Consider the following 19,952-nt stretch of genomic DNA (forward strand, 5'->3'; position numbering starts at 1 on the left):
GTGGCTTCTCTTGTTGTGGAGCACGGGCTCTAGGCGCACAGGCTTCAGTAGTTGTGGCACGTGGGCTCTAGAGCACAGGCTCAGTAGTTGTGGCGCACGGGCTTAGTTGCTCCGCGGCATGTGGGATCTTCCCGGACCAGGGCTTGAACCCGTGTCCCCTGCCTTGGCAGGCGGATTCTTGACCACTGCGCCACCAGGGAAGCCCTATATTCATGTTTTATGCTTTCTCCACTTAAAAGAAAAATCGAGGCTCAGAGTCCAAGAAACAAAGATGAGTGTCCATGTGCAAGCCACAAAAGTACTGTTCGAATTAATTCTGGCTTGAGATGCCACTTTACAGAGGAAGAAGCACTAAGTGATTAAGTTAAAATCCCCAATGTAAAAGCTACCTAAAATATTAGGTATCACTTATGCTGCCAGTTAGGCTGAAATGTCTGCATATGTCCTGAGCAAAAAGAGCAGTATCGTTTACCATTTAGAACTGAACTCCATCAATTTCCAAACTGATTTAGAAGAGAAGTCAGTGGAATCTGTACGCTGGTAACGGTCACGTGACTCTCCAACCCCAGTGACATTTGACGAATGAAGAAAATAACCCAGAGAAAATTTATTCCAAGATTGTTCGGGCATTTATAAATGATTGTTTTTTTGCCTAAAAAAATGATCATGATGAAAACAGCGAACATTTCTTGACACCTACCGTGTCGTAGGCACTCAACTAGGGTCTTGCATGCCTTATAGCCAGTCCTCACAATAACCTTGCAGATACTTGTTACTGTTTCCACTTCACAGCTGTGCAATACTTGTGTGACTTGCCAAGACCACATTAGTAATTGGAGGAGCCAGGAATAAAGTCATTTTTGTCTGATTTCAAAGCCCATTCTCTAATGCTCTACTGGGCAATTGGAACAACGTTCCAAACCTGCTTTTGACCTGTGAGTTACTGAAGATTTCAGGCTGTGTTCTGTAGTCATCTGTTAGAAAAATGTGAAGGAGTCAGTTTACAGGTGTTTGTACCTGATGATAGTTCCGTCTTGAGTCCTTCAGAAAGCTCTCCAGAAGCTGCTCTTCACTGATAATGCTAGCTACCATTTAGTGAGCATGGACCATCTGCCCGACATCCACTAGATGTTTTATGTATATTATCTAATTTAATCATTAGGATAACTCAGACACCTATTGTTATCCCCACTTATAGGTAACGGAACAAAGGCTTGGAGAGATGAATAACTTGCCCATGATTATTTAGCTAGCAAGCAACAGGGCCAGATTTGAATCCATTTTTATCCATGTGGTCCCTTAGGCAAACATATAGCTGTGGGGACCCCAAGTCCTAGATTTCTGGGCTGGGATGTCCCAGTTTAGTTGGTAGACTCCCCCTCAGTTTACCTGTGTTCAGCCCTGTGATTGCCTGTGCCCTCTGTGTTCGGTCTTCTGAAACCAGATTGTCTCCAGGTCACTTTCTCCAGAGAAAACCTTTGTGACTCTGCCTGTGGGTAGCTGAGAGCCTGTGAAAGTTAAAGACTTCCAAGCAATCACCTTGTTCATAACCCCATCATGCATACTGACATTCACTGTTACCTACAGCTTCCAAGGCCTGAGGCCTTCTGGTAGTCTGCAGGGCACTTCAGCTTGCTTCTAATAGAGGGTCTATTATTTTTGCCCATGTGGCCTTTTTTATATTTTTAGTATCCTTTTTGTGAGAGGGAAAGTAGATCCATATCTGAGTAACTGGAAGTCTATGTTTTGTTTTCTAAAGGGAAAATGCACCAAAAATTTATTTTGAAAGAAATGCTGCTATAGATACAGTTCTACTGAATTATTGCCTTCACCCAGCAATATCTGTAACTAAAGAGTCTAAAGCTTCCCTTAAACTGCTGAATATTTGGAGGTTTCATTTTACGCAGAAGCCAATCCTATTTTTTCTTAGTTATTTTAATAAAACAAGCATGCATGAGCATTTGGTATTTTCCATTTCTCCTAAAGCCATATAACTCAGTCTTTGGAGACTTCGTTTGAGGTGAAAGGAATGTATCTCTGTCCACCTTCCAGAGTTGCCTGGGAATGTGTCTAGGAGAATGCTAGGGTGGATTTGTTACGAAAGCTCCAGAGGAGATTTTTACTTATCAACAAGGGCCAAGCACAGTCCTTGGAGATTCACATTTCAACTCTCATTTGCACACACACAGCAGGCTCCGGCGCAGATTGAGTTTGAGTTAGTGCACATAGCTTGTTGGGAGGAAATCAATCAAAAGCCTTTTTAAGCATAAATGGTTCTTTAGGAACTGAAAGCTGAGTGCCTCAATTTTATTGTAAGCATTGAATAAAAACCATCTTAAAGCATTCAGCATGTTAAAACTACAAACACGAGTAATAATGAAGGTACTCCCTCACCTAGGTATGTTGGTGATATGTACGAAGTAATATTTGTTATAGAATAAGAAGAAAATTCGACTGTCATTTAAGATCTGCCTACAATACATGAGGCAGAGTGCTAGCTGTCATACTGGATTTTGATTAATCCAGGACTTTGGTGACTTTAACCCCAGAGTTCACAAGCAATATTATAATAACAGAATTGTCATTCCAGTGTTTTAAAACCCTTCAGTGATCTTTCCATTGCAGTTACAATAAATCCCAACAACTTACCCTGACCTAAAGGCCCTGCATAACCTGGCTCTCCACTTTTCCATTGCCATGTCTCCATTGCATTTTTTCCTAGTTACACTGGTCTTCTTTTTGTTTCTCCAATTTACTAAGCTTTGTCCTCTCTTCTTAGTCTCAGAGACTTTACAGCTTTGCCTGAAATAGTTTTGCGCGTCTTTCATATAAGCCTGTTGAAGTTAGGGCCCTTTACTTTAGAGTCCGTCCGCTCACCTAGCTTACACCTCCCTAGATCTAACCACAGTTACCAGTGTTCTTTTCCCTCCCCTCCTCATCTTTTTTGGCCCCTGTTGATAAGTAAAAATTTCTTCCGGAGCATTCATGACAAATCCACCCTAGCATTCTCCTAGACGCATTCACAGGCAGCTCTGGAAGGGACACAGAGATACATTCCTTTCAACTGAATTGTCCAAGACTAAGTTATATGGCTTTAGGAGAAATGGAAAATACCAAATGCTCATGCATGCTTGTTTTATTAAGATAACGAAAAAAAAACTAGGATTGGCTTCTGCATAAAATAAAACTTTCCAGTATTCAGGTAGGAGTGTCCCTAGGATGTTGAGGAAGAGCAAGGAGGCTAGTGAGGCAAGGAAGAGTGCGGGACAAGGTCATGTCAGAATGCAAAGTGGCATTCCGATAGTTGATGGTCATGTAGACCATTGTAAGGATTCTTGTTTTCACTCTGTGTGAGATGGGAAGCCGTTGGAGACTTTTGAGCGGGAAAGTGACAAGATCTGCCTGCTGATTTCCAGGATGGTTCTGGCTGTGTTGAGACTAGACTGGGGGTGAACAAGGGAAGAGGTAGGAAGACCAGTTAGAGGCTGTGGCACTCATCCGGGTGAGAGATCATAGTGGCTGTGTCTAGGAGAGTAGCTGGGGAGGTAATGAACGAATGCACAGTAACAACATTTAAAAAAGAAACTCTTCTATAGTCCGGAACCTTAAACTTTCCAAGTATTTCTTTTTCATTTGTCATTTTCCATGTTGCTCCCTGGATCCATGCACGATTATATGGTATAATCTTAGAGCATTATATGATTTTGCATGATTTTTTTTCATTTAATAGTATTGGCATGCATCCATGGTATTTAATAATCTTCCATTTTAATGGCAGCATAATAATATTCTTTAGAGTTTCAGTGACATTTTATTCAACCATTTCTTTACTGTTAGAAGTTTATTATTGATTTCATTTGTAACTATTGTAAATAATACAGAGATAAATATCTTTTGTTTGTTTGTTTGTTTGTTTTATTTATGGCTGCGTTGGGTCTTCGTTTCTGTGCGAGGGCTTTCTCTAGTTGTGGCAAGCGGGGGCCACTCTTCATCGCGGTGCGCGGGCCTCTCACTATCACGGCCTCTCTTGTTGCGGAGCACAGGCTCCAGACGCGCAGGCTCAGTAGTCGTGGCTCACGGGCCCAGTTGCTCCGCGGCATGTGGGATCCTCCCAGACCAGGTCTCGAACCCGAGTCCCCTGCATTGGCAGGCAGATTCTCAACCACTGCGCCACCAGGGAAGCCCCAGAGATAAATATCTTAATGTGTAGAGTTTTTTCCTTTCCTCTTGATTGTTTCCTTTAGAATAAATACTTGAGAGTGAATTTACTTGACCAAAGGGAGCACGTTTAAGCTTTTGAAATATAGTGACAAATTGCTTTTTAGCACGGTTGTATATATGAGGGTACATACTTCATTTTACAACAGAACTGGAGCAGGAAAGGGTCCTATCCATAAGAAAGTTATGGTATACTGGAGGAAGTAGATGTGTAAGCCAAAAACTGTAATAACAAGCATAATGAAGAACAGTATAAGAAGGTGCCACATTTAGTAAAACCTGGTAAGTTCTAGGTGTTATTAATTTCAACTTTACTAATACTTTGCATCTATTAAATATATAAAAGTGTGACTGGTTGTTTAATTTTAGTAATTAGCTTTTTGGTTTTTACTTCTCTTGATGTAAATTACCTGCACATCAATGCCTTTTGCCCTTTAAGCTATTAAGATCTTGTTTTTTTCTTTTCAATTATATGAGATTTTTATTGCTTATTATTTTTAGTCATTAATTGAAACAGAAAAGTTCTATTGCTATGCTCTGATCATTGTTTTGTACTTTTGCAACTAGTATTCTTTTCTTCAGTGCTAGAAACTTTTTAAAAATTTTATTAAAAAAAATTTTTATTGGAGTATAGTTGATTTACAGTGTTGTGTTTCAGGCATACAGCAGTAGTGTTCTTTTGTCAAGTAGTGGAGAAAGGGCAGAGTGCTCTGCTTCACACGGTTTGCCTTGTTGGAATAAGCTTTAGACAAAGGAGTATAAAGATACTTAATACAAATTTAGGAAGAATACTATGTTAAATGCATATCAGTTAACTGAACAAATATTTATTGAACCACTTGCTAGATATTATTCTAGGGCTGGGAATACAATGATGAATAAGAGCTCTAACTCCTAATTATTTAGTGATTTAAAAATTACTTAACAATTCATAAGGAAAAGTAGATATGTAAATAACAATTTCAGCAGTGTAGTATATCATAGAACAGAGTTGAACGCAGGGTTCTTTGGGCATAGGACTGGATAAAAACATTTCTAGAGCTAAGCAATGAAAGAATTACAATGTCCTCAGCTGTGAAATCTAAATAATAATAAATTAATAAGGCAGACAACTCAATAGGAAATTGGGCATATGACTTGAACTTGTACACAAAAGAGGATATCTGAATTGCCAACAAATATATGAAAAAGTGCTTAAACTTCACTAATCATTGAAACCATAATGTGACTCATTTGTATACCCCTCCCTGCAGAATGGCTAAAATAAAAATGGATTTAGACAAACAGAACTCTCATATAATACTGATGAGATTATAAATTGGTATGGCCACTGTAGAAAACTATTAGGCCAGTGTTTTCTAAATGTAAATATGCGTGTAACCGATGACCCAGCAATTCCACTTCTAGGTAGTAATAAGTTGCCATCTTAGTAGGTCGAAAATGGTTGAATATTGGCAATTTCATATTGTTCAACCTAATGTTTACCCAACAGAAGTGCACGTATATGTTAACCAGAAGACATTGTAGAAGATGTTCACAGAAGCACTAATATTTGTAATAGTTCAAAACTGGAAACTACCCAGATGCCCATCAACAGTAGAGTAAGTAAATACTTGAATATTAGTCTACAATAACAATGAAGAAACTACAGCTACATACATATGTTTATCACAAGCATGATATTGAATGAAAGAAGCTGAATTTTATGATTCTGTTTATATGAAACAAAAGTATGCAAAACTAATCTATGCTATTAGAAGTCAGGGGGAATGGTTGCCCTTTGAGTGTTAGTGACTGGAAGGTCCCACAAGGGGGCTTTTGAGCTACTGGTAATATTAGGTTTCTTGATCTGGAAGCTATTTACATTAACAATTTGTACACTTTTATATATGTATATTTCACTATAAAGTTTTTAAAATAACAGTAAAATAAATACAAGGAAGTCCATGTAAGTTCTGATTTTTTTCCCCATGATAACTACTTTGATGCTTTTTGAGGGAAATAATGAATATCAGATGTTTTCAAAAATCTTTTCTCTGCTTGTTTTTTGAACTCTTGCTTTGCTGGCACTCTTGGGCAATCCTGCAGTTGTCATAGGAATGTACGTAAGAGACGAGACTGGGTGTGGGGTCTCTTGGAAGAGATGAAGCTGGACCCGAGTTTTGTAGCATCCATTGGAGACAGCCAGGGGAGCAAGCAGAGAGCAGAGAGTTCCAGGCAGAAAGGCCAGGCTGCTGGAAAACAAGATGAGGGAGAAAAAACCTGTTGGGAGGGACTGGAAATGGCTTATCAGAGCTGGAGCTTGAAGAGTGGCTGAGGAGGGGTTAGCGTTAGGCAAGATAGTTTGGCAGAGGCCAGATGGAGAAAGGCCTTGAAGGACTAGGCTGCTGAGTCTGGACTTGATCCTGTAGGCATCTGGGAGCCACTGAACAATTTAAATCAAATCATTGGCACAAATAGATTTCTGAGTAATGAAGAGTAAGCTGGTGATGGTGTGGAGAACACTCGGAGAGGGGTAAGACTGAAGCCTGGGGGACCAGTTAAGAGGCCACTGCAGTAATCGAAGGGAGATATGACATGCTGGTGGCATGGGATGGAGACGTAGGGATAGATATGAGAGCTCTTGAGGAGACAGAATTGTTCTGACGGGACTTGGTAAATTGATGGGTTTGGAGTTGATATGTAGGCATGGTGCTACGTACATAAAAAGGTAAAACCTTTCATTCAATAAATGGTGAAACACATACAGCCTTCTTCCTGTCTTTTTTTCCCCCTTTAACACCTTCCTACAGTTACATAGGTCAAAGGATGTTGCCGTGACAAGGAATAGAAAGCTTACCAGCTACTTACCATTGCTTCTTAGAATGAAGACTCAATGAAACATTTCATATTTTTTCAGTGGAGAATCAGGTAGGTCATCTTGTGCACTAGCACACAAACTTCTTGATTTTGCCAAATAAGCCAGTCAAGAGGGAAATGGTAATTTATCTGAGAAGCCCTGTGTTAATGCCCTTCTGGAAATAGAAAAAAAGTGGTACCTATATACATTGTCATATACTATTGTAAACAAAAAACAATTTGTGCATGTATTTATATGATTATATAGGTACAAAAATATGTATACACATATGAATAAACATACCCATATGTATATATACACACAAACATATGCACACTAGGAATTTATACAACTATGTAATACCCTTGAGATATCAGATACAGAGATTATCGAGGTATATAAAGAATAACAAAGTTTTATTTAATTTTCTGTCTTTTTAAATTTTTTAAATTTTTTTATTTATTATTTATTTATTATTTTTATTTTTGGCTGTGTTGGGTCTTCGTTTCTGTGAGGGCTTTCTCCAGTTGCGGCGAGTGGGGGCCACTCTTCGTCGCGGTGCGCGGGCCTCTCACTATCGCAGCCTCTCTTGTTGCGGAGCAGAGGCTCCAGACGCTCAGGCTCAGTTGTTGTGGCTCACGGGCCCAGCTGCTCCACGGCATGTGGGATCTTCCCAGACCAGGGCTCGAACCCGTGTCCCCTGCATTGGCAGGCAGATTCTCAACCACTGCGCCACCAGGGAAGCCCTCTGTCTTTTTAAGCATAATATTTGGGTGGGAGAGGATCTGGAGGATATTTTCCTTACTTTAATTACCTCATTGCATTTCCTTCCTTTCAATTTTGGTTTTTATAAATGGGAACACTATATTAATCCATTCTAATTAAAAGCCAGTCATGCAACCCTTCAGTTAAAGAAACAATTTTTAGTCTGCCTTTGATATCATTTAGTCAGAAATTGCCTGTATGGCTTTTGGAATTATCACCACTACAGTGCTCTGGTGACCACTGGGGCAACAGCTTTACTTGCTGATTTTATTCTAAAAATATCAGGCATTGGCCAAGTGCTTTTGCTCTGGAGAAGGGTTCAGAGCTCTTCCAAGGGTGCCTGACAGAGTGCAGAAATTTCTATTCCTGCAGTAAAAGAAGAGGGAGAGTTATGCGGCAAGAAAAGCCCCAAGTTCACCTTCTGCTTGGCCACATAACACCTCTTCACCTTCCGGCTGCCAGAGGAGCTATGCTATTCTTAGCCATCTCCTGCGAAGGTAATTACACAAAACCCCTCTGAAACCCATTTCCGTATTTGTCCAAGAAATGTTTGTATCTTCTGTAAATCCCCGGTGCTGTAACTAAGCCCTTGGTCTGCCCTTGGCTGGATGGGAGGGCAGCCAGGCTTCCTTTCTCCAACAGAGCCCTTTCTGTACCCGAAGACAATTAGCTCATCATCAGGCCACCCTCCTTCCCCTTCTCCAGACTGAAAGTGTTCATCTTTAGCTTTTTCTTGTCTTTCTCCTTCTTGGTATTTCTACGATCCCTTTCCTTTTCACTATTGCCAAGCACTTTTCAGAACTGGACCTCCTGCTGTGCAAAAAGCCCAGTTGACCTTGCTCTCCAATCGGTGGGGAAAAGATAGAGTTAAACAGGGTCTGGGGGAGCAACAGAGAAAGTCAAGGCAGGTGCCTCTTGCCCGCAGCTGTGGAGTACAGTTGAGTCATGGATCAGAAAGCCCAGATGTCAGTACAAAATCAAGGCCCCCAATCCGAGGTAGCATCCTCAAAAAACAAAGCCAAGTCCAAAGGTATTGCTGATCCAAAAACCCAGGGAAAATCCAGCAGAATTGCTCAGTGAGGGGAGCAGCCTGGACGTGGGCTGGGGTAGTGAGTGGGTAGCGGCAGCCTTAAAATTCAAGTCTTAACTGTCATGGGGTGGGGAGGGGCGGGTATCTCCCAAACGGTTGAAGAATTGATCAGTAGTGAGGTCAGGATACTGTTCTGATTACCTTTTCAGACCAAGACAGAATTCCTCCACGTCACTAAACATAGGCCTCAGACCCTCTGGTGGACCAGGGCCAAACTTATGAGGATGTTGACGAAGCAGATGTGGTCCATGCCAAATGGTTCCTTCCTAATTGGATCATGTGATAGTCTTTTGGGCTTGAAAAGTTGGAGTCATTTCCCTCTCCCTCCTCTCCATTGCCAGTTAGTCCCATTAAGTTAGTCGCCAAACTCTGGCCTTTCGGCGTCTCCCACATGCTCGTTTCCTTTGGTCTCTATTTCCCACTCAGACCTGAACAACCTCAGTCCTGAACTGTGAATTGCTTCCTCATAGGACTGTCTGATTCCTGTCCCAGTTTGCCAATCTACACTATGCTCTGTTCCCTTTCTTTTATATCTTTATTTGATGATTTTGAATTGCCTAGAGGGATAAGTTTATACTCCTCATTATTCCATCCAGACCCTTCAACATTTAGTCCTAAACTCCCTTTCCCAACTGTATCTCCCATCTCTTCCGTATGTGAGCCCTCGATTGAGTCAAGCATATTGCCCTTGAACAATCTGCTTTCCGCATCTGTCTTTGTCCATGTGGTTCCCTAGTCCCTGTCTTCTATGCCCATTTAAATTCTATCTTTAAGGATGCAGATCTAGTCTTAGTTCATCCAAGAGCATCTTGGCCAGAAGTTCTCTACGTCCCCAGAATTCGTATAGCACTTCATGTCCGTTTCCCTCATCCAACCCTGTACGGTACCAGGCTGTTAGCTGGCCTTTCACATGTGTGTATTGACTTCCCTGTCTAGAGTTTTAAATACTTTGATGGCAAAAGTGGGCTTTTGGTGGTAAGGATATCACTCTAAACAGCTTAGCGTTGTCCTGAAGGTTGTGCTTTTGCTGTGGATTCAGTGTAGTTAACAGTGCTACAATGCAGTGATTCTCAATATTTTTCAAAGGCGAGGGTCACTTTGTTCCCTTCTCATTGTCAAAAAAATTTTTATCTCCCACATTTACGTCCTGATTCATTGACTGAAATTTTTTAAAAAACAATGATCAAAGCTTTTGTGCGTTTGATGATGCTTTACAATGGAATTTTGGGTATAGCAACACCCACGTGTATTTGAAAATAAGTAGTGTGGTATTTGTAAGATGTTTTTATTTATTTGGTCTATAGATAATTCTTAGTGAGCACGTGGTTTTGCTGACCCTAGCAATAAGAGCGGCTCCCCTTGTGTCCTGCTGCCCCGTTATTTGGTCACGTCATCACTATCATTATCTCGCAGGGCTGCTGTGAGGATTAGACGAGATACAGTGTATTAGGTGCATGGCACGATGCTTGGTGTTTAAGTGATCCCGACCTTTCTTTCCCTTCTCCTTGTCACCATCAGCTAATTTTGAAGGTGAGGAAGTTCTGGGACCTTCTGGGCAATTTGATTTGGATGGGACTGAGTTTGGGGGAGTGAATGTGGGGAAGGCAGTGTCTCTCAGAGGAAAGGTGAAAGAGCATTAAAGATCACCTAGAGGAGCAGTTCTTAAACATTTTACTCTCAGGACTCCCTTCCCCTCTTAAATATTATTGAGGACCTCAAAGAGCCTTTGTTTATGTGGAATATCGAGAAACTTAAAATATTTATTATTTCATTTAAAAATAATAAGCCATTACACACTAATATAAATTACACATTCTTATGAAAAATATATTTTCCAAAAGAAAAAAAAGTCAGTGAGAAGAGTGGCATTGTTTTAAATTTTTACAAATCTCTTTAAGATCTAGGTTAATAGAAGGCAGCTGTATTCTTACACCTGCTTCTGAGTTCAATTTGTGTGATTTTGGTTCTGGTGAAATTAAGGAAGAAAATCTAGGTTCATACAGATGTATTGTTGGAAAAGGGAGGGGTATTAGAATAGCCTTTCAGATAATTGTGAATATTCTTTGAAATGAAGCCAAACTCAACAAATGGTAGTTTCTTTTTTTTTTTTTTTTTTTTAATAAATTTATTCGCGGGCTTCTCATTGCAGTGGCTTCTCTCGTTGCGGAGCACGGGCTCTAGGTGTGCGGGCTTCAGTAGTTGTGGTTCGCGGGCTCTAGAGCGCAGGCTCAGTAGTTGTGGCGCACGGGCTTAGTTGCTCCACAGCATGTGGGATCTTCCCGGACCAGGGCTCGAACCCGTGTCCCCTGCATTGGCAGGCAGATTCTTAACTACTGTGCCACCAGGGAAGTCCCTACAAATGGTAGTTTCTTAAAGGTTAGTTGCAATATGGAATCTGAAACAGCAATGAAGTTTTCATACACTGTTAACACTAGCATCTACTTCTGTCTTGATTTTAAATGGGTCTTTTAATCATGTATGATTTTGTAACATCAACCATTGGTCATTTGGAAAATATTGGTTCACTGAGTTATGCAGAACTCCCAAGTGTTGACACATTTCATTATACAGTTTCAAAAAATTACATTCATTATTAATTACCACTGATCTCATCAGATAAGTCTTTAGTACTGGGAAGCTGCCAGGATCGTGGCAGATACAAGATTTTCAAAATTTTAATTTTCATTCAAAAGCTTGAATTTTATAATTGGCAACAAATACTGTCAGTTGTTTTTCTTGAAGTGACAGGCTAACTCTGTTCAGTTTTGAGAAAATGTCTGCCACATACCCAAGTTTGAATAGTCATGGTTTGTCAGTTGTTCTTTCAAATGAAAATAATGTTCCACACAAAAAAGCAGATAGTTTACCTTCCAAGTCAGATGATGGCATAAATGCTTTTCCTTGAGATAGCCACTGTACTTTGGTATGCCCCCAAAGTACTTCGGTGTACTTTCTTTCCGTTTTGTCACACAAAATATGAAAAAGATGTGTACTCAAGGGTTGAGATTTAATAAAATTAATATTTTTTAGAGCTTCATCACGTACATTCTTAAATGAAACTAGCATTTTCTCTTTACTGTGTGGCAGTAAAAAATACAGTGACTACTAGGATCGTTTGATACCACTGCCTTGCTTCGTGCTAAGAAGCCAGCAGTTTTATCCCCCATTGCTTTTCATGACAAATGTCAAATGGTGGAAAAGCAAATAACATCTTAGTATTATTATGGAAATAGTTTTGACCTCCAGGACCCTCAGAAAGGGCCTTGGGAATCCCTAGGGGTCTGTGGACCACATTTTGAGAAACACTGCTCTAAACTTTTGCAAATGGCTGGCCCTCCCAGGATGTAAAATATAGCTACCGGCACACGTGGGAGGAGAGCTGAAGTCTTTTTCACACAGGGCAGTTTGCCTTACTTTTTGGAACCTGAGATGGACTTTTTATTTGTTTGCAGAACTGAAGGCATCTGGCTTGGGAACATGATTATTCTCCACTCACCTTTAAACTGCCTCAGCTCTTACTAAGTCTCTGGCAGTGATATGTTGATTATGTGAATTTAAAGCCCGCAGGAGCCAGGGGAATGACAGATCAGATTCCCTTAAGTGAGAAATAAAATCCAGGAGCCTGGCAGCGGGACTTAAGGCTCCTGCTCCTGCCGACCTTTGGTGTCATTCTGGTAGAATGACTGCTTCTGGGCCAGATGGCATGTGGCTTAAGCGGAGATGTCTCAACCTGTTTACTAGCATTAATTGTGCACGTTGATACTTCTTCATTGTGCAGTCCATAATTCTTCATCGTCACCCTCACTTAGATTTTTTTTTGAGGCAGCCGAATTCTAACAGGCCTCCATGAATCCAAGCAATTTCAACAGGTCCAATTTCTCTTAAATCTCCAAACTCAAACCTTTTTATATCCAATCATTGTTACAGGCAGACAGACACCGAATCTCTCTTTTGTCAATCGAATTTAAGTCTAGCAACTTTTAAGAGCAGTGAGATTGAAGGACAGAGTCTCTGTGCCCTGAAGGAGGTGGCTGAATGGAAGCCCATTTAACTTTTTGTTTAAAGGCACTAAACTAAGGATCAGTTTGTAAAGGCAGCTTTTCTAGTGTGGCAAAGTTAGCTTCTCAAATCTGATGTGGATAAATGGAGGGTCAATACCCTTTATCTTATCAACAATTTCACCAAAAAATATTTATTAAGGGCTTTCAGGTCAGGCTTCTCAGCTATAAACAAGCAAATACTCCTAGCAGAGCTGTCGGAACGCACTTCTGAGGGTTGTTGCTCATGAGGTCAACTTCAAATTATTTTAGAGATAAATTCTGAGCTGCGCTTTTGAGTCCTGTTAACTTCTAGACAGCCTGCACCCAGGAGCTGCTTTGGTTCACCACTTTGAAGTTGACCTAATGAGCAACAAAAGTAAACTTAGCCAACTAGGAAAGAGAGCTGGCTTTTTTTCACCCGGGGTTATGTGTAAGGACAGCATTCTGTCATATGAGAATGTCACAGTTCAGACAGAAGAACACTAGTTCCAGGGAAGAAGAGAAAATAAGTTTGGGATATTTTATTTGACAGGCTTTTTCCCCTTTATATTCATTGTTTTTGAATTATATGCATACCACTAACCCACACCTCGCCATACAACCTTCTTAAAGAGCCTGCAAACAAGTCATTGTAATTGTAAAACAGGAACATTTGCATATGCCTTCATGCTCTAAATTTTAGGTTTTACTTAGAATTTTGGTTTATTGCTTACAATAGGGGCAGAACATCCATGGCTTAGTAAATAAGAACCACTTTGACTTATTAAAATGTACTGCTTTTTTAAAAAGCCAACAAAATTTCAAATTACCTAAAATTTAAATCAACATGTAATAGGAGGCTTGGTTTGAGAGAATAAAGCGTGTTGTCTTTAGAGTTTAGGCAGGTTAGGAGACTCCAGGAGATGGGCCCATAAGAAATTTATTTGCATGAGGAATGAAGTTGCCTCCTGGGAGTGAATGAATCCTAAGAGAAGATAGCATTGCTGGAATACTGAAACGTTTCCAGAACTAGGGGAGAGTGTCAGAGGTGAGTGGCATTGTATATTCAAATTTAAACCAGCTACCATGAGCTAGCACTGCCTCAGTCCTTACTAGGGGAGTAATCATTAAGAGCAAGTAAAAACTAACAGAGCAATTTCAGGAAAATCTCTTTAACACATTGGCAAGTGTTAATCTGAAGTGCTTTGTAGCCCATGTAATAGAGTGAAAGAAAGGAGGGCAAGGAAGTCCATTTATCTTCTTAGACTACACAGCACCTTCAATGTTTCCTTGTTCCCTTGCTGGCGCAGCAGTGACTTTGGGCATTAGTGAGCACTGGTACCTTTGGTGGGTATCTGGGCATTGTTGTGTTTTCACCATTGGTGTAGCCAAGAAGCAACACCCCAACAAGCCAGGGAAAAGGAAGCCAACCTAATTCCCTGTCACCATGTAAAATGATAATTGGACTGGGGATAGTTTTCTGTTATGTTAAGAACTTCTGGGAATAAGCAAACTTACCTACTTGTTCCAGGAAGTACTTTTTCCTGAAAGATAAAATTGTGAGCCAGCCAAAAGAGTTTACTTAACAAGAATAACATATTGCCCATTAATACTCATGTCAATATTCTCAATTCCCTGTGCCTGCCAATCTTTAGGTGTCATGTTATAAAATCTGCGCAATTCTCTTTGCAAGACCTGCCCTAAAATCACCCAGCCCAGCCCCTAATATCCTATCCTGCCATCCCTCTTCTGAGACACCATTTAGACTCTGTTAAGGTAATATTCTCCTATGTTGCACTAAGTCTAAAAAACTTCGATTGATCAATGTTTTTTGTTTAGTGTTTTTTGGGGAGACTTGACAGTCAACATAGCCAAAAGGGTGAAGGTCTACACATTCAGGAGAGACCCCCCCCCCCTCACCTAAGGTGCAGAGGAGCCACAATTATGGGTGGGGTGGAGCCAAGTAAATACCGTTTGTTGCTATTTTTGTGGTCCAGTTTCTACTTGCGGGAAGGTGAGACCTGGGGAAATTTGGCTTAAATACCCATAATCATTCTTTAAGCATGAACAGCAAATGTCTAGCACTGTCAAATTACCATGTTCACTACTTTTTACATGATTTTTCCTTGATAAGATACATACAGTGCTCCCTTCCTCCAAAGGTGATTTTAGAGGTGTGTGTATGCCTGACTACATACATATATGTACACACACACACACCATGAGCAATTTAAGGCAGGTTACAAAAATGCAGTGGGATAAAAATAAAGCTGCCCCAGAAGGCAGCGCTCTAATAAGCTGGGAACGTATTCTTTTGGCTGCTGCTTCCCCATTCCCCTTTCCCCATTCCCATCAGTCTCTTTTTCCACAGTTAAAGGCCACTTTCATGGCACATGAAGAGCAGCCTTAGCAACCTCAACAGTGAAGCTCTTTCCCCCTTGTCCAAACTATATCTGACTCCCTCACCCAAGTAGTGAGATCGGGTAGGGAAAAGGAGAAGAAACCCCTCGGAAGTCAAAGCTACAGAGAGGGGGTTGGGATCTGATCTAATCTGATCTAACTCTCGCCTCCTGGGCTCGGCGAAGCTCGGGGAAGCTCGTGCCGCGCATGCGGACTCTGATTTCCGCGCCCAGGTGCCTTCCTAGCTGAATAGCCGAACACGAATCCCGCTGACGCTGACTGTGGGCCACCACGCGCTCAGAGTTCTGGATTGTCCGGTGGCCTTGAGGGTCGAAGACGAATTCCTTTAAAGCTCATTTCTAAGCAGGTGAATAAAAGCAGTCTGTGTCTCATATTCCTAGGACTATGAGTGGGTCGCCTGCTGGTGAGAAAGAATTTGAACGTAATGGAGGAGGGTGGTATGATTGTAAAGGGGGTGAGCTATTGGGAAGAAAGAAAACATTTCCTGAATGCATTTGGGAGGACTTTAAGATAAACATCATAGGTGAAAAGTTTGATTTACCAGTTCATTTCTGTGACAAATGTGTGATTTGCCTATTAAAATCTATGGGCGTATAATTCTGTTCAAGTATGCTTTTTGCTATGACTGTGCTAATTTATATGAAAGAAAAGGAGATAAGATATGACCAGGCTGTAGTATTCCTGTGCTGCGAATTGAGGAGCATACACGAGGTTCTGTCTTCATGTGTAGCGCTGGCCAAGAGTGCAGGAAAACTTATTTGTCTCAGAGAGAGTTAGAAGCTCATATCAGCTACCGCCATAAGACAGCTAAAAAACTTAAGTGTGCTCCGCTTAAAAAAGTTCACCCTCGTATTGCTTCACCAACAACTGAAATCCCTGAAATGCTGCTAGACCAGGACCATATGAGCCATATTCCCCCAGAGTTGCCCAGTATTTTGTCCCCATCTCCTGTGCAGCGTGTATCACACAAGCGCAGTATCCAGCCACGCGAGGATCTTTATGCTCCTCCAGCAGAATTATTGCCACCCCACCTCCTTTGCTCCATCAGGAAATCGTTAGTATTTCAACAAGAGAATACAGCAATTTAATAATCACCCCTATTCAGGCTGACTCAACTTCTGATGCCAAAGAACTATCACCTCCTGCCCCAGCACCGGCTCACCATCATCCTGAATATCAAAGTCAACCAGTGGTATTGCCCCCTTATATTATGCCTCCAGAGGAACATGCACTACCCCCATCTACTCCACCACCAGTAAGCCATCCAGTGTCATATTCTCTCCCGGATTCAGGTGCTCCTCAGCTGGTCTGTAGTCAAGTGCCACCTCCACTCATGACTTCTGGTCCATCACCAGTAACTTCTTCCCCTGGATGTATTATTGCCCTGGTGCCACCTTATATGAATCCTTCTCCGCCAGGATTTCCTGTATCTCATAATGGTGGTCCACCTGTAAGTGAATTCCCTTCTGACCATCAGAATCCTAACTCTCTACCCCAGTTCACTGAAGAACAAGAAACTCTGAGCCCTCCGTTTATACAACGGTATGGAACAAATCCTGGTATGTGACCTCTGTCGAAAGGACTTTCACCTCTTTCACCAGCGCAAGGTCCACCTTCCCCAACCCCACTTTCTGGATCTCATTGCTCAGATCAGACAAGATATAGACCATATTCACATTGACAGTAGTGTTTTGAACTGAAGAGCTGATGAGGAAAAAAACCTTAAATGTAGCCAACTTTTCAATTAAACTGTGTTTTGGGAAGGAAAAGCACCTCTTACAGAGATAGTAAAACACTTAGGATCTTGACTCTTAAAATGATTTTAAACCTTGGCTTTAGGATTTATTTCAAGTTTTATACTACAGAGTGGATAAATGGCTCAGTGGAGCATATCTGTATTTTAGCAACTTTGTTCCTTTAGTGTGGTAAATTGACTCAGAGTTGACCTTTTATAATTTGAGTTCCTGAAATAAATTTGCATTGTTCCCCTTGCAAAAGTTTTGTTTTTGTTTAGGTTTTTTCTGTGACATATTTCTTTAACCTGTGTAAAAGGATTAAATTTCAGTATGGTTGTAAAAATACTATTTTTATTTGAATTTAAGCACAGTCACACAGTTTTTTTCCTTCCAGTTTTATTGAGATATAATTGACATATAGCACTGTATAAATTTAAGGTGTACAGTGTAATGATTTGACATACTGTTTTTTTTTTTAACATCTTTATTGGAGTATAATTGCTTTACAATGGTGTGTTAGTTTCTGCTTTATAACAAAGTGAATCAGTTATACATATACATATGTCCCCATATCTCTTCCGTCTTACGTCTCCCTCCCTCCCACCCTCCCTATCCCACCCCTCTAGGTGGTCACAAAGCACCGAGCTGATCTCCCTGTGCTATGCGGCTGCTTCCCACTAGCTATCTGTTTTACAGTTCGTAGTGTATATATGTCCATGTCACTCTCTCACCCTGTCACATCTTACCCCTCCCCCTCCCCATGTCCTCAAGTCGATTCTCTAGCAGGTCTGTGTCTATATTCCCATCTTGCCACTAGGTTCTTCATGACCTTTTTTTTTTCCCTTAGATTCCATATATATGTGTTAGCATACTGTGTTTGTTTTCCTCTTTCTGACTTACTTCACTCTGTATGACAGACTCTAACTCCATCCACCTCACTGCAGATAACTCCATTTTGTTTCTTTTTATGGCTGAGTAATATTCCATTGTATATATGTGCCACATCTTCTTTATCCATTCATCCGATGATGGACACTTAGCTTGCTTCCATGTCCTGGCTATTGTAAATAGAGCTGCAATGAACATTTTGGTACATGACTCTTTTTGAATTACAGTTTTCTCAGGGTATATGCCCAGTAGTGGGATTGCTGGGTCGTATGGTAGTTCTATTTTTAGTTTTTTTTTGGTTGTTATTTATTTATTTATTTATTTATTTATCTATTTTTATCAGTCATCAATTTTATACACATCACTTTATACATGTCAATCCCAGTCGCCCAATTCAGCACACCACCATCCCCGCCCCACCGCAGTTTTCCCCCCTTGGTGTCCATAGGTTTGTTCTCTACATCTGTGTCTCAAATTCTGCCCTGCAACCCGGTTCATCTGTACCATTTTTCTAGGTTCCACATACATGCCTTAATATATGATATTTGTTTTTCCCTTTCTGACTTACTTCACTCTGTATGACAGTCTCTAGATCCATCCACGTCTCAACAAATGACTCAATTTCGTTCCTTTTTATGGCTGAGTAATATTCCATTGTATATATGTACCACAACTTCTTTATCCATTCGTCTGTTGATGGGCATTTAGGTTGCTTCCATGACCTGGCTATTGTAAATAGTACTGCAGTGAACATTCCGGTGCATGTGTCTTTTTGAATTACGGTTTTCTCTGGATATATGCCCAGTAGTGGGATTGCTGGGTCATATGGTAGTTCTATTTGTAGTTTTTTAAGGAACCTCCATACTGTTCTCCATAGTGGCTGTATCAATTTACATTCCCACCAACAGTGCAAAAGGGTTCCCTTTTCTCCACACCCTCTCCAGCATTTATTGTTTCTAGATTTTTTGATGATGGCCATTCTGACCGGTGTGAGATGATATCTCATTGTAGTTTTGATTTGCATTTCTCCAATGATTAGTGATGCTGAGCATCTTTTCATGTGCTTCTCGGCCATCTGTATGTCTTCTTTGGAGAAATGTCTATTTAGGTCTTCTGCCCATTTTTGGATTGGGTTGTTTGTTTTTTTGTTATTGAGCTGCATGAGCTGCTTGTAAATCTTGGAGATTAATCCTTTGTCAGTTGCTTCATTTACAAATATTTTCTCCCATTCTGAGGGTTGTCTTTTGGTCTTGTTTATGGTTTCCTTTGCTGTGCAAAAGCTTTGAAGTTTCATTAGGTCCCATTTGTTTATTTGTGTTTTTATTTCCATTTCTCTAGGAGTTGGGTCAAAAAGGATCTTGCTGTGATTTATGTCATAGAGTGTTCTGCCTATGTTTTCCTCTAAGAGTTTGATAGTGTCTGGCCTTACATTTAGGTCTTTAATCCATTTTGAGTTTATTTTTGTGTATGGTGTTAGGGAGTGTTCTAACTTCATACTTTTACATGTACCTGTCCAGTTTTCCCAGCACCACTTATTGAAGAGGCCGTCTTTTCTCCACTGTATATGCTTGCCTCCTTTATCAAAGATAAGGTGACCATATGTGCGTGGGTTTATCTCTGGGCTTTCTATCCTGTTCCATTGATCTATATTTCTGTTTTTGTGCCAGTACCAAACTGTTTTGATTACTGTAGCTTTGTAATGTAGTCTGAAGTCAGGGAGCCTGATTCCTCCAGCTCCATTTTTCGTTCTCAAGGTTGCTTTGGCTATTCGGGGTCTTTTGTGTTTCCATACAAATTGTGAAATTTTTTGTTGTAGTTCTGTGAAAAATGCTATTGGTAGTTTGATAGGGATTGCATTGAATCTGTAGATTGCTTTGGGTAGTAGAGTCATTTTCACAATGTTGATCCTTCCAATCCAAGAACATGGTATATCTCTCCATCTATTTGTATCATCTTTAATTTCTTTCATCAGTGTC

At 40.7% G+C, this 19,952-nt stretch overlaps 1 protein-coding gene across 1 annotated transcript; it reads left to right on the forward strand.

Moving 5' to 3' along the window:
• The first annotated feature begins 430 nt into the window (after positions 1 to 430).
• CBLL2 (Cbl proto-oncogene like 2) lies at positions 431 to 17,033 on the forward strand. The gene is given in 5 exon segments (XM_068532583.1): positions 431 to 532; positions 15,633 to 15,711; positions 15,714 to 15,913; positions 15,916 to 16,369; positions 16,372 to 17,033. Coding segments are annotated over 5 exon segments (1,497 nt in total).
• Positions 17,034 to 19,952: the final 2,919 nt, after the last annotated feature.

Source organism: Eschrichtius robustus, chromosome X, assembly GCF_028021215.1.
Source record: "Eschrichtius robustus isolate mEscRob2 chromosome X, mEscRob2.pri, whole genome shotgun sequence".
NCBI classification, from domain to species: domain Eukaryota; kingdom Metazoa; phylum Chordata; class Mammalia; order Artiodactyla; family Eschrichtiidae; genus Eschrichtius; species Eschrichtius robustus.